This window comes from Artemia sp. Qi Xiang Cuo, chromosome 13, assembly GCF_049724085.1.
Source record: "Artemia sp. Qi Xiang Cuo chromosome 13, ASM4972408v1, whole genome shotgun sequence".
Lineage (NCBI taxonomy): Eukaryota > Metazoa > Arthropoda > Branchiopoda > Anostraca > Artemiidae > Artemia > Artemia sp. Qi Xiang Cuo.
In genome coordinates this window covers 43,353,962-43,369,810 of record NC_142806.1, presented here as the reverse complement: position 1 = coordinate 43,369,810, position 15,849 = coordinate 43,353,962, and the positions used below count along the sequence as shown (strand labels likewise).

Sequence of the window (15,849 nt, the reverse complement as noted above, 5' to 3'; positions counted from 1 at the left end):
CAGCTTTTAGGGAGACCTGGAGTCATCCATGGATTCAGCGGTGCTATCCTTTTTGAAGTATGGGCTGCTGCACCCTGATGGCAAACTTCTAGGATACCTTCTTTCACTAAATCATGAAAGAAATCAAAAGAGCGGTTAGAATCCAATTCAGAAACCAAACTATCCCATGGCTGATCAGTCAGACGAGGGGTAAGTAATGGGACATTAGATGGTGATGATATACACTGCGCTTGATCAGCACTCTTAAATCGGGAAATGGCGGGAAAATGATCAGAAATATCACTAACCAGCACTGAATTATCTAAGACATCTAGTGACGAAAAAATATTATCAATAAGAGACGCATGCGTCTCAGTAACTCTGGTTGGTATACATTCTGAAGGTAGAGTTCCTGAAGAGAACATTATTGACAAGAAATATATTTCTGAATCAGAATTTTGATCCAGCAGTGTGAGGTTGAAATCGCCCATAAGGATTAGTTCACAGGGATGCTTTTGGATTGAGTCGAAAACCTCTTCCAGAATTTTCATAGAAGGAATAGATCCACTAGGGGACCTGTAAACCAAACATACGCCTAAATCCTTAAACCCTGACTTAATCTCAATAAGAAGGGATTCAAAGATTCCTTCCTCATTTCTGCTCAAATCACTTCGGACATTGTATGCAAGACGATCAGCAATATAAAGGGCAAGGTCACCTCTCGCCATCTGTTTCTTGTTCAGCCTCTCATCCTGTATCTTCCCCAAAGGTGGTAGGGATTTTCCCCAAAGGTGGAAATACATGGATGACTTGTCGATCCTTGAGGTATGTCACAGGAATACTAAAAGTGACCCTCTCGGAATTCTAATCCACACTTCAGATGAAGTTATGAACCTAAACTTGAAAGTAAACTCCACCAAATAAAATATAATGACTAAACATTTTTGTAAGTCCAATCCCGCTTTTGACCCTATCCCACCCGAAATGCTTTTCAAACATGTTAAACTCCTTGGTGTCACAATTTCAAATAATCTTAAATGGGACATTCATGTTTCTAATACTGTTAAACAAGCAAACGTTTCATTATCTATGTTAAAATTTTTAAACAGATTTGATTGCCCTAAGATGCACCCCCTCCGTGTCTATTTATCATTTATCAGGCCGCTATTAGAATATGCATGCCCGGTCTGGCATTCGCATCTTTCAAGTGAGCTTAGTGACAAAATTGAGTCGGTGCAAAAGTGTTTGCTCAGGATCATCTACAAAGAGAGCAAAAGTCCATATTTAGTCTTTCATAGCTCTGCAGGTATTACCGTGTGAAGAAAAAAGAAAGCAAAGCCTTGTTCGTGATTAATTAAAGATGTAAAATCTAATTACTGTGCTGAAAGTACTTTCTTGTATTTAATCGATACCTTTAGTGCCTGTCTTTTTCATTTAGCTTCATTGGCATTTCCAGCTTATTCACCGATCCATACCGTTACTGAGAGGTTTCGGAAAAGTTTTATCCCCTCTATTTTGGAGCGCCTAAATAATCCCTGAATTATGCTCTGTACCAAAATTAACTCCTCCGTCCCTTATTTTAGTTGTTGTGTATGCTCACAATAATAATGTGTGATTTTTTTCTCTTTATCTTTGTCACTTTTATTGTCCCTTTTGTAGATACTTATTTATGTTAAATTTCTTTTCTGACCTTTAATATGATATCTTTTTTCCTTTAATTGTATTCCTTTCTTTAACTGTAAATATTTCTTTTGAAAAATAATTTGGCTTGATTTTAAGTGTGTTTTTTTTTTTAATTTTATGTATTTGACCTTGAACAGGATTTCGGCAATGTTTTTCTTCTTGACTGTGATTATCTTTTATCCCCCACCCCTTCTTCTTCTATTTTTCTGTTTCTATTCTAGCCATTTGTTAAATTCTTATCGACCATTTTTATACTTGATTGATGTTTCTTTTCTTGCTGCATTATTTGTTTCTTCGTTTTGCTTTGTCTATTTCTTTTTGACATATGAAACGAATTCGGCTCTATTAGAGCTTGTGATAGCCTTTGGAAAATAAATATTATCTTATCTTGGAATATCCAAAACCATATCCTTATTCGAATCGAGGAAAGTTTCACGTAATCCAATAATATCAGGAGTTCTACCACTAACTATCCGTTTCTGCTCATCAAAAGACGAGCAAAGTCCCTGAATGTTAACGTGAAGCACAGAGAAAATACCATCTCGTTTAGAGGAGGCAGGACCATTTAATTGCGAAGCATACTTACTTTTATTAGCCAAATTAGGTTCATTATTCTTCTTTTTTCTACTTCCAACTGAATTATTAATTATAGTTGCAATATATAAAGGATTATTTTGTAACTCAACAAAACGTTCCCCCAAAGAGTTGATACCACCCCGCTCACGGGGTGGTATCAGGTGGTATCAATTATGATGCCTATGATAATTATAAAAGATAATTTATTCTAACTTTGGACAATAAATAAACTGACCCAGGACAGAGCAGGGGCCCCAAACCTCCAAACCCTAATCAAAGCCAAAACAGACGGTTCCAAACAAGTGAACCGCAATCTAGAACTTTACTATGTTAATGTCCAGTCTATGAAACGAGATATATTTCTATGAAAATATTATCCCAATTTTGATTTTCTTCTGTATTTACTATGAAAAGACGGTGATGTCTTAGAAGGCTTTTTTACCATATATACGTTAAGTCACACATAAACCTGGGCCTAAGAGAAAGGGGATGGGTTGAAACCTTCATGATGGGTTGGATTTTCAGGCCCACATTTTCCTAGGAGATCCCTATCGATCTCTGTTCCAAGCGTATTCAAGGATCAAACCCCTGCGTGTCTACAGGCTTAGTTGTAACATATGCGTATCTGCACACTAGAGATTGACGTGGAGATAGCCCCCCTCCCGTCCATGTTGGTGTGAAGGAACCCCGTCCGTTCATTCAGACGAGTGTGAAAAACTCTTTGGGAAAACAGTAGTCCAAAAATGTATTTTTTTTCATATTTTGGCTCCATTTCCTGACAAAAATTCTGCTTGGCAAAATGTGCTAAATGATATGGGTGTAAAGTTAATGAAGGGTTGGGGGGCAAACGCCATCGCCAAAACACTCCAGGGGCTGAGATTTAAATATATCATAACGGTGTTGCATATGATCCATAAGCATTTACTTTTAGCACACTCTAATGGGGCCCAATTTGATATTACGAGGCCAGATGTATGCACAGGAATACATATAAAGAGAGCTCTTTGTTTTAGGAGGGTGGTTAGTCCATCAAAAAAGGGGGAATTATGCAAAATAATTGAAACAATTTATAAAAAATATCCTGATCCCGAACAATCTGCTCGAATTGTTGCCGATCCAAACTACACATCCTTTACAATCATTGGCCCGGACATGGTACTATTAAATAGAAAAACAAATACTGTCCTGAATAAAAATATCACTGTAGGCAGTGCCATCCTGGAAATGTCTAAAAAGCTCATGTTAGAATTCTACTACAATGTGGCTAGGGTACAGTGGCCGGGGAAGGGACAAGTAGAGGTCTGCTATAGGGACACAGATTCTCTACTTTTAAAAGTAAAAACGGAAAACCTAATCAATGATTTGGCGCATGGCGATATCATCAGTTATCAGAGGGACCATACCAACTGGGACGGGGAGGTCTATCTGGAACTGGCGAAACGTTGAGTACCAAATCAAGTTTATTTTTAAACTCAGAAACGGGAAGCGACATGATTTCCCGCGGTATGCTTGTAAGTCCGAAGGTGTAGTTTATACTGACACACAACGAGGAAATCAAAAAATGTTGCAAGGGAGTACCTACGCACTATGTGGCAAAGAATTTTGACATGGACATTTATAGGAATTGTATTGCTGAAAATGCATTTCCACGAGCGAAACTGTTGGCAATTCGCCCGTTAAGCTATAAGAATTTTACCGTAAATATTGAAAAGATTACTATGAGTACCATTTCCGAGAAGGTCTATGTTTGTAGAGATGGTGTAAGTATCCTCCCCCTTGGGCACTACATAACTCCCGACCGAGACGTGCGCCTTAGTTATAGAAGAAGTCTCGGTGTGAGTAAACTTCAATGAAACAAATTTTCCAAAAGCTTGGAAGGGCCTTGCGGTCGGGGGAGGGCCTTCGGCCGCCCGGCCAGCCGACAGCGGGGGGGCATCGCCGCTCGCTGTATCTCATCCAAAGTCATAAGATCAGCTTGCATCATTTGCAGTGGGTAGAAGGCCTTTGTTTTTGATATTGATTACTGCGAAGTCTACGATTTCGATGAAGAGTATAACTCAGTTCGCTTTGGAGATATTCATTTGCTGCACTCTGTTGGACATTTAGTGTACTGGCATTAAGTGTACTGGGGGTACTAAGACTTCCCTTCTCACCAACATTTGCATAGATACGTTTCAGAGATACTTATGGCCTCTATAGAAATATAACATAGGACTGAAGAACCACACCCTGTCTAAAAGCTCTTGAGTAAAAGAACCACACCCGTCTGAAAGCTATCAAAAGTCCATGGACCTGATATGGTTCACTGATTCCTCTAGGGGCCATAGAAATATTACGTAGGACTCTACTCTCCTGGTTGTGGTAATTTCTGTTTGTTTCAAGTCCGACTTGATTATTCATTTTAATTTCTTTTCGCTTTGGGTCCTATTTATTCATTGATTGCGATTTCCGCTCGTTTGAAGTTATTATATGATCTTAAGTCGTTTGAAATTGTTTTTTTAATTTCCGCTAGTGTTTGGTTTAATTTAGCTCTTTACTTTTCTTTGAAAAACTTCATTTTTAGAAAAAGTTTTTTCAATTTTTTCTATTCATTTTTAATTGACTTTGTTTTTCTTATTGTTAATATAATGAATAACCTTGTTTTCGGGGGGGGGGGTCTTCTGAAGAATCATTATTTTATCTTGCTATTTATAAGCCTACTTAGGACAAAATTTGACAAAAAAATTTAATAGTAGTTCGAAATAGAATTTTGGATGGACGAGGAGGTGAACGTTATGCAAATGGGATATGCATACGTTTTGGCCGTTTTTTAGGCTGAAGCCGCCCTGAATCCCATCCTTTTACAACCTTGAATATAGACAAATACTGATTGACCACTTTTTTTATAAGAATCTTGTTGTGTTATATCTTATTTTAAGTGTTTTTTTTTGTATCAATAAATCCATCTTGAGCTCATTTTTTAAGTATTTTTTGTTCTTTACACAATCAAGATAAAAACTGGATGTCAATAATCACATCAACCCGATTTGTTTCCTGATATCTGGAATTGTAATTGAGGTGTCTTCGTGGTCTGAAAAATCTAAATCAAATCAGTATAAAAATAGAATGCATTGCTCATAGATTGATAGAATTACATTTTTCAAAAATTTATTGTCCGTGATAAAATCCCCTTTGTCGACCAAGTCAAAATTTTAAATTCAATTGTCCCTCCCCCCTCTGTCTAATATTCCCTCAATGTTTCTAATGGGCCCTTTAAGCTGTTATTTTGTGTTTCAGAGACTTTGTAGTTATAACATTTTGAAAACCTAGACGTATATAGTGCGTTTTGATTTAGCTCTACCCATTCCTCCAAGCTACAATTTAGCGTCCACTTCCCCTCAGCATTTCCAAATAGCTCCTCAAGTCACAATTAAGTGTCCGTTTGTCTCACCGCCAGCACTCCCCAAAAGTTGCAATCTAACAGGCTACCCTAAACCGTAAGTAGATTTTGCATTTGCGCCATATTGAGAACTTGGTAGCACATAATGCCTTTTGATCTATCTAGCTACTTAACCGTGCATAAATTATAAGTGTAATAAAAGCTTTAGTGCAAAAACGTGGTTTGTGAATGGGTTAAGGACAAAAAGTGGCAAGCCCTTTCTTATTCCCCCCTAAACTAAACTTGAATTCCCTTGTCCATCCTTGTCCCTTACTTTCTCCAACAGTGCCTGAAATTTTTAACTTCATCCCCCAGGCTTTGCCAATTTGTTACATATATGCAATTTTTAGGAGCAGGACACAAATAGTATCTTTACCCCTCCCCCAAGTAAAAATTATAAATCCAATTGGCCCTCGAACACTCCCTCAAAGTTTAACTTGATGCATTTGGAATCTAGCCTCCCCCCCCCTATTGTGCAAATATAGGCTATAATGTGAATTTGTGTTCTAAAGTTAATACTCAATATTACAAATTGATACAAACTGTTGATTTATCTAAGATACAGAGTGTATATACCATTTGGCAGCTTTAAGGGGCCTCCCCCAGGCCACTCAGCGTGTCCTCAGTTGGCGATAGTGGAACGCCCTACAGATATATAGGGTACCTTCATAGGAGGGACGGACCAACGGGGACCTTCTCCCTGACGGTCCATAATAGAAACTGGTACCCTCGTCCGGGGCCATAAATACAGTCGGAGGAGCGAGAAGGCCCCTCAAAGATACACTCAATAGGGCCCATGGGTGTTTCAACACGTCCCCTGAGTTACAGACCTTCTCCGAGTAATGGGGAAATTGCATGGTGATGCAGAACACCATCGCGGGAGGATCCTCTATAGGAGGAAAACTGCGGCAGGATGTAAGATCCAGACCTTTGGGCAACGGCTTCGGCAAAGGGCTGCCTTGACTCTTTCGTAATACCTGCAAGTCTGGGAACCTTGTGGTCAACTTTATTCCCAGTTGAAGAGTGCCGCCCCTCGAGGAAGTTATAGCTTAGTAAACGACACAACATTCGCACGGGATTCTGATTAATGGACAATTCTTCTGGGATTGGTCTGTTTTGACTGGTGTTTTCAGGCTGAGAAACCTGTCCCTAGCTAATTTATCTACTATGGGTTGCCTCCCCGTAGTAGCATAATATTTGTAGGCATGATTATATAATGAGTCAGAAGTAATAGACTTTAAATTTTCTGTGTAGGCTATTGTTGATAGAAGACCATCGCCAAGTGCTGAAAACCATGTTGTGATCAAGAATGGCCCAGGATTGCACAAAGCCTCCATTCATACTGGAGGTCCCAGGGACTTCTTGCTGTCCGGCTCTAAGCACTGTCCGGTTCTTAAGCACTTCGGTGTAGACTTGAGAAGATCTGTGATCCCCGTCCTGCACTGGTATTCGTGATCATTGCTTTTCTTGAGGCCAAAACAACTTCAATGATTTAAAGAACATGAAAATAATAACTTGGAATATTACGTCGTTAAAAAATGACTATCCTATCGACATTTTGACTGACGAATTCAGACGATTTGAACTGGACTTATCAGGAGTTTCAGAAACACATATCTCAGGGGTAAGAAGCATGAAATTAGATCATATAGAATTTGTTTACTCAGGCAGGAAGGATGGGGTACATAGACAGGGAGTAGGACTGATGATGAATAAGTAAGCTGCTAAGTCTTCTTTAGGCTGTTAAGGTATTAATAATAGAATACTAATTGCTCATTTTATAACTAAAAAGTTCAGGGTATCAGTTATAGTAGTATATGTCCCTGTAAAACTGAGTGACGGAGATACTAATGACTGAGATGAACTTTACTTACAGTTACAGGAGCAAATAGACAGGGTCCCAGGTAGAAATATGATGTCTTTACTAGGAGATTTTAACACCCAGGTCGGTAGAAATAGGGAAAGATGGTATCCTAGGTAAATTTGGTGTAGGAAAAGAATACAGTAATGGATACAGACTTTTGCAATTTTATAGGTATAACAATCTTATAACCAATACGATGTTTGGTCGAAAAATGTCCAATGGTAAGACAGCAAACCTTATTGACTATGTTATAGTAAACCGAAGACTGGCAGGATCAATACAAGATACTAGGGTATATAGGAGTGGTGTTACTGATTTTAAAGGTAAAGATCACCATCTAGTAGTGTCTAGGGTTAATTTCGTAAAGGTAGCTACCTCCTGGGAAGTTATGATATTGGTAGACTCCAGGATGATAATTTGAGAGAACTTTCCAGGGACAGTTGAATATTAAACTTAAAAGTTCAAAATTTGACAGTGTGGAAGATAATATGGAAAAATTATTTTTCCAGTGTGGAAAAATAATTTCTGAGGTTGCTGAAGGGTCTTAGGGAAGAAAGCTAGGACTGCAGCTAAGAATTTTAATGAACAAGCTTTGTGTTTAATTGAAAGGAGAAGGGACTTGTACAAGAATTATCTGAGTGATAGATCATATGAAAACAAAAGGAATGTAAAGAAAGTGGAGAAAGCATTAAAATATGAACTAAGGAGGTGTGAATTGGAGGCCATGGATAAGATTGATGAGGATCTGGAAGATGCAGCTAGACGGCATAATAATAAAATATTGTACTGGCATGTTAATAAATTGAGATGGAGTAGTCAATCCGGACCTGTCCCAGTTAAAGACTGGAACGGGGCCATAACTAGCGATAAGGAAAGAGTTACAGGGAGATGGGTAGAACATTTTGAGAATTGGCTAAACCGAGATGGCGTTGCAGGAAAAAATATAGAGGAAAATGAAAAATTTTGTGATACCTTGAACGCGACAGAATATTTTTTTTGTGAGGAAGAATTAGCGATAGTACTAAAATGATTAAAAAGTAATGATGCCTCAGTTGCTGATACTGTGGTATATGTGTATCTTATATATAATCGCTCTGCGGTCAGAAGTAAGTTACTGAAGATTATGTATATGGTTTTTGAAAAAGGGGAAGGACCTAACGATTTTAGGAAAACCTTAATTAAGCCACTTGATAAGAATGAGTGTGGTAACTATCGAGGAATTAGACTAGTCTTTGTAGGTAACAAATTACTTAGTAATATGATACTTTTTAGACTGAGAGATGCTGTAGACAAAGTTTTAAGAGAAGAGCAGTGGGGTTTTAGAAAAGGTAGAGGATGTGTCGACCAAATTTTCACTCTTAGGCTAATAATCGAGAAGTGCCTGAGTTGTCAAACACCTTTGGTCCTCAGTTGTATAGATTATGAGTATGCGTTCGATTCTGTTGATAGAGGAGCTTTAGTAAAGGTTTTATCCTTGTATGGTATACCAGACAAACACATTAAAGTGATCGTGCTATATACGAGAATAACACTGCTGCGGTTAAGGTAGGAAATGAGGTTAGCAGCTGGTTTTGTATTAAATCTGGAGTTATATAGGGTTGTGTTCTATCCCCCTTTATATGGATTATTTTGATGGACCTTGTCTTAAGGAGCACAGAAAAGGCAATGGGAGACCACGGAATCAAATGGGGAGGAAAAATTCTCTTGGATTTAGATCTAACTGATGATTTAAGCATCCTAGATGAAAGTGTTAACAAAATGAATGAACTTTTAGAGCTTTTGCGAATTCAGGGTGCTAGAATAGGTTTGAAAATTAATGTTAAGAAGACTAAGTCACTAAGGCTAGGAATAAGCGAAGATGAAAAGGTGACATTGGGTAACGAAAAGATGGATCAGGTGGGCAGCTTCACTTACCTTGGTATTCTTATTAGTAAAGATTTTGGAGCAGTGAAGATGTTAAAAGTAGAATAGCCAAGGCTTAGGGTGTTTTTTCACAGTTAAAAAAAGTTTGGAAGAATAGGAAAATAAGTCTGCAAACCAAGATTAGAATATTGGAAGCTACAGTCATGACAGTGGGCAAAAATCGCTCTGAAGCATGGGCGCTCCGAAAAGCGGAGGAAGATTTGGTAGATGTTTTGCTTACGGATTGCTCTGGGTACCGGCTGACTGACCGTATTTCAAACAATAGGCTATACGAAAAATCTGGTTCAATACCGCTGTCTAGGGCTATAATGAAAGAAAGGTTGTCCCGTCTTGGGTGGGAGGACGTCACAAAGAAAGATTTAAAGGAAATGGGAACTTCCTGGGAGGTTGTAAAAAGGGAGGCTTTGAACAGATTATGATGGAGGAGGAGCGTGCGTAGCTGTGTGGGCCTCAGACGGCTTGGTGCTGCGGTGAGTTTTTAGAAGTAGTAGTAGTAGTAGTTTGGGAATTCCCCAGATTTTGTAAATAATTAAAAAAATCAGGTTCGCATAGCGTCTTTTGATTTACTCATGTATCTGTGTCTAGGAAACTATCATAATCTTGACCTAGCGAACGATCCATAAGAGCTCACTTGAAATAAAACTAGTTAGAAAAAGAATTTTTAAGGCCAATTTTGAGACTCCTCCTACGCCATCAAGATGTATATTTTCTTCGCCAAAAAATGATATCAGAAACTTCCGAACTAGTCGGACACCAAAGGTCAAACATGTCTCCCTTTTTCATTATAAAGTTTATGCGTAAATAATGGTCAACTTGCATAATTTACGATCCTTGTTACAGGGGCTGGGGGGGTCATGTCATCCCCGGAGACACATTTGTTGAACCTTTCCAGTATTTTGAGGAAAGAGACTATCTCAAAATTTTCATCGGATGTTTTGGGACTGGTGGGATCGGGTATGAAAGACGGCGTAGGAGAGGAGCTGTTTGCTTTTGAATCACTTTCGATTCTTAAAAAAAAACACTAAAACTTTTAATATCCTATTTCTAAAACCTATTTCCCTTTTGGGGGTATTGCAGATAACCCCACATAGTGTCTTTTACACAAACACTAAAATTTGAATGTAATACCTTAGCTGTCCGTGATATTTTTTAGATATGCCCTTTTGACAACCTCGATAGAAATAGTGTTTTGATTTAGTTCAATATCCCCCTCAACATTTATGGAAGGTTTCAACTTAATATCTTTAGCTGTTCCCGAGAAATTGCGGATACGCCTTTTTGACAACCTGGAATTGGCTACCTAGTGTCTTTTTGACACCCTTTTCACAGCTTAGGTAGTCATAGTGTTTCTTGATTTGTTTTAACATCCCATGGGAGCTTCAACTTAAGAGCCTTAGCCGTTCCTGAAATATTGCAGGTGCGTCCTTTTGACAACCTGGTGCACGTAGTGTGTTTTGATTTAGCTCAGTATGGCCTGAAAGTTTCAATTTAATACCCTTAGCCGTTCTTGAGATATGGAAGATACACCCTTTTGACAAACTTGATGCACATGGCGTCTTGATTTAGTTCAGTATCTCTCTCAACATTACCTGAAAGTTTCACCTTAATACCCTTAGGCTTTTCGGACACTCAGAATCAAACATGCTCCCTTCTCCAAGGGTTGTGGAGGGGGGTCATGTTATCCTTGCAGGCATATTTGTTGCAACTTCCGACTGCTCTGAACAAAATAGCTATCTCAAGATTTTGATCAGATGTCTTTGGGGTTAAAGAGAGGAGGTAGCTAAAAAAGGGCGTGGGATTGCCCTCTAATCACTTTTGACTCTTGGAAAGGGCACTAGAACTTTCAGTTTCTAATCGAATGAACCGCTTCTAAGTTTCTAACAGGAATTCCTTCCATACGAAGGTGCATGGTAAAAAAAAAGAAAGATCAATGAACCCAAGTCGCTCTCTACTTAGGCAGCGCTATTATACTGTCTATGAATGGGATTGATTGAAAAGAATAACACAATAAGCTAGACTTATTTTGCAACTTCTGCTTGTTTGAGGTACAACAATCCCTCTTTATACAAACCATTTGGAACAATTTTTAGATAGGCCTTCTGATTATAAAGTAATAGTAAGAGTTGAGTTGCCAAGAAAGAAAAGAAAAGACACTGACGAAATATACATGGCCACTTCTATATGACCTCCCCCACCTCCAGAAAAAGGCCCGTTCAAAAAAGTTTAGGCTTTGTCTTCCTTATTTTCTTCTATTTGTACCTTTTCTCTCTTTAATGTTTTCCATTTCTCTTCCTTTGAATTTCTATATTATTAAGCTACTGTTTATTCTTAGACCCCTATGGGTTGAAGCTTGTAGACTATCGTTATGTTTTTGTTTCTTAACCCGCACATGCTTTGCTTTAGTTATAAAGCCAGGAGAATATTATAGGAGGTCTTAGAGTATTCTATAAAATATGTAATTCTTTTATTTTCGCTATAAAAAAAGGTTTTAATGCTATGTCCCTGGCTACGCCTCTGATTTAATTCTAGAATGAACTAAGATTATTATTGTTTGTTTTTTTGCGTTTTTACCAAACAATAGTTTTATCTTGACTATAAAACAAAGGTTACCTTGCTATACCCCTGGCTACGCCACTGATTTGATTTTGGAGTGACCTAGGATTATTACAATGATTTTTGTGCATTCATATCAAATAAAGCAAATTTACAAGGAATTTAATCCGAATTTTAACTTTAAACAATATTATGCAATGTCTTATTGATATGTATTGTCTTTCAGTGTTTCTTGTCGCTTGTGCTGAGAAACTGAATGAAATTGCCGCGAGAAATTGGAGGTATTTATATTTTTTTTTTTTTTGTATTTCTACATGTAATCGCCAGTAATTTCAATTTCAGCGTAATTGCAGTTCAACCTCAATTTTCATTTTTCTTGGGGGGGGGGGGTCTTCATACTACTCTTGAGCTTGGGGATGAATTCCTTCTGGGAGATTCACAGTCTCTAATCTTCTTTATCTAATTAGATCTATTTTTATACATAGAGATATGTGATTCTCGAATTATATATAAGCATAATTGTCATGCCATTCCGTATTTTTTTAAGTCATGGGGTGGCAAATCAAAAATTTGAATTGAATTAACAAATGTTGGTGTTAATTCAATTCCTCTTTCCTATTTATCCTTCACAGAATCATAACTTTCGTAGGATTTGTTTTCTCCTGGGAGACGATTGGTATTCTCAGCACGAATCTAACTTACTTATTTTTTAAGCGACGTTAAAATAACGCGTTTCTTCATTCCATTATATTTCTGATTACTTTTCGAATTCTTTCTATTCCATTGATCATGCTCGTTGTCTCATTTCTTCTAACCGCAGATTTTGTTATGCATCATTCTGGTTTGCGATTCATTGGCTCGTTGTCGCGTCTTCTTAGCGCAAATTTCGTTGTGCATTATTTTCGTTTTCGATTCGTTGTGATTTTTGCTTAGTTTCTCTTCTAACCGCAGATTTCAATGCGCGTCATTTTTGCTTCCGATTCGGTGTGATGCTTGTTGTCGTATTTTGAATAACCGCAGATTTCGCTGTGCTTCCTTTCTGATCATCGTTACCTCGGACACTTTTCCCATGACTTTTGCTTTTCAGATTCATTCATAATTTTGTGTAATTTGCGTGACGTTATAGATACCTAAAAAGCTTCTTTTCCTGCTTTCCCCAGTAATTATTTTTGCTTTAATTATATCATTATATAATTCAGTTACAACCAGGCATGTTCCACTGTCAACACCTTCTGGAATATCTAATTATGTATTATCATAATTATCCTGTTATTCGTAATTTTAAGTCATAGGGCTGTAAATCAGCGATTTCAATTGAATCAAGAAATTCTACCGTGAATTCAATTCCTCCTTCCTGTTTATCCTTCTCAGAATTATAACCTCTATTGGATTTGATTCTGGATATCTTCTAGCCGCAGATTTTGTTATGCTTCATTTTCGTTCACCATTACTTCAGACATTTTTTATGCCTTTTTCTTCAGCCGTTCGGATTCATCCGTCATCTTGTATAATCATGCATGCTTCATAGATACCAATAACGATACGATCGCCCCTGGGGAAAATGATGTAAGTTGTTCTTTAAATGCATATGAATGGGACGTCATTCATATGAAGAAAAGATTTTTCCCAGAATTAAGGCTCTAAGTGACTTTTCCCAAAGTCGTCCTATCTAGATCGTTTATTTAGGCCAGAAAATGCTAGTGTGCCAATTTTCAGGAAAAAACTACTAAGCTGATTTCGAGAAAAATATAGCACCACCCGTGTAGTCATCTTGTACTGCCTGGGTACGTGGCACAGCACCACCAGTGCCACTACTGATGGTACTAGGATATAGTATCGTGGTCAAGCGGTTCACTGTCTCTCGTGGACTATTGTGCCCCCAATGCTCCTAAATCTAATGGGATACCATGTTCAGTGCTGACGGCACTTGCGTGAATCCTCTGCCACCGCGATACCACAATCAACTGTAACGCGCCACGGATTCTACGAGTTCTGTCCTTGCTTATTTCCGATAACCAATAGGGATACGGCAAGTGTACTTTCCGTGTTATGTATGTGCCACATTATTTGGCCCAAGGTGACGCTGTAAGGGCCTAAATCATCATCCTTAAATTCCTCCTCTAGAGCTCTTACTTTCCCTCAGGAAAACTATCTCGCATAATATAGGAAACTTTTCCTATACCAAAACAATTTTCTCTCTGTCTCTCTAGACTCTACCTAGGCTAGTCAAAAAAAGAAGCACAGTAGAAAGAAAAACAAAGCTTACTATTCAGACCAAACGCACAAAACGAGCTAGCTAAAAATCAATTCAAAATTAACTAAACACTTTGCGAGTCGCCTCCGTGCACGAAGGTTTGCGTAGCTCTGACCAAAGGCAATATACGGCCCCTTCAAATTGAAGCACAAAATTTTCTCTTTGATTTTGCACGCTAAATTTATCAAGGAGGCACACTTATGCCTCTATAAAGAGGCGACCCACCACAATGTTAAGCGATTTCAGGTCCTAGAGGTCGCAGAGAGACGGCGGTGATCGCATTTTGTAGCCCAAAATCAAACTAAGAAACATGCAAAATTTCATCCTCCTCCGACTTTATCTTCATGGGGTAAACTGGGCCGGAAGTTTTGACCCTCCCACCACAGTCCCCCCTTAGAAGATGTTCGATTGGGCTGAAATTTAGAGGGTGAGCTTTTCTATAGCCCGGGAGTTTGTACTCAAAATTTCAGCTCTATCCAATCACTCCTTCCTGTTCTGTTTTCAAAAACCAAATATAGCCACTTAAAAATCATTTCTCTTTTTTTTTGTTATCCACGCTTACAGGCCACAGTTGGCAACTGATCCGGATGAATTAGGACTCATTTGAAGCAGAATTCGACCTGTTAGGGCCTTTTGATATTTTCAGACCGAAAAAATTATCCCCCGAATTTACATTTACGAAAAACCTCGTTTTCCTATAAGAGCCTGCTATAAGCGGGCTCTTATCGTTTCCCCATAAGAGCCCGCGAAAACGCGGGCTCGTTTTCCTATAAGAGCCCCCAAGCTGTCAAATCAGCTAACAGTTAGTCAAGCAATAATAAGTAATAAACTGTACAAAAACGTGCAGAAATTATTTGAAAAAAATTACCTTTTCTAAAGAGTTAAAGAGGCTGAGTTACTAGGTCAAACCTTAAAACGTACAGGGATTAGGAGGCACAGTTGGGGGGCTGCCACCCCCCAAACCCCCGCTTTCGCAGCCTTTAAATAAAAAAAAAAGTTTTTTAAGCTGAAAGTAAGGAGCGATATTAAATCTTAAAAAGAACAGAAATTATTCCGTATATGAAAGGGGCTGTGCCCTCCTCAACGCCTCGCTCTTTACGCTAAAGTTTGACTTTCTCACAACTCTTTTTTTTAAACAATACAAACTTTAGCGTAAAGAGCGAGGCGTTGAGGAGGGCACAGCCCCTTTCATATACGGAATAATTTTTGTTAGTTTTAAGATTTAATGTCGCTCCTTACTTTCAGTTTAACAAACTGTTTTTTTTATTTAAAGGCTGAGAAAGGGGGGGTTTGGGGGCGGCAGCCCCCCAACTGTGCCTCCTAATCCCTGTACGTTTTAAGGTTCGACCTTGTAACTCAGCCTCTGTAACTCTTTAGAAAACGTAGTTTTTTTCAAATAATTTACCAGTATGAGTCGCCGGTCACCTGTATTTTTCAGACGTCAGCTAATTAGAGGATTCTTTCCCATTAACCGTAATGAGTTAACCAAGAGAGAATATAACAGGGCGAAAGGATATTTAATAATAACTAGGCCCAGGGTTGAAGTATTAATTTTAAAGAGAAATTAAATCAAGATTATAAAAAGGGTATTTATCTGAT

The 15,849-nt window shown here is 38.3% G+C and overlaps 1 protein-coding gene across 1 annotated transcript in view; it reads left to right on the top strand.

Annotated features, from left to right (window-relative positions):
- pyd3 (beta-ureidopropionase pyd3) overlaps positions 1 to 15,849 on the top strand; it is a 61,567-nt gene that overhangs the window by 39,458 nt on the left and 6,260 nt on the right. Inside the window, exon 10 of the mRNA XM_089099401.1 lies at positions 12,223 to 12,277. Coding sequence (XP_088955527.1) covers positions 12,223 to 12,277 — 55 coding nt within the window. The remainder of the gene's footprint in view (positions 1 to 12,222; positions 12,278 to 15,849) is intronic.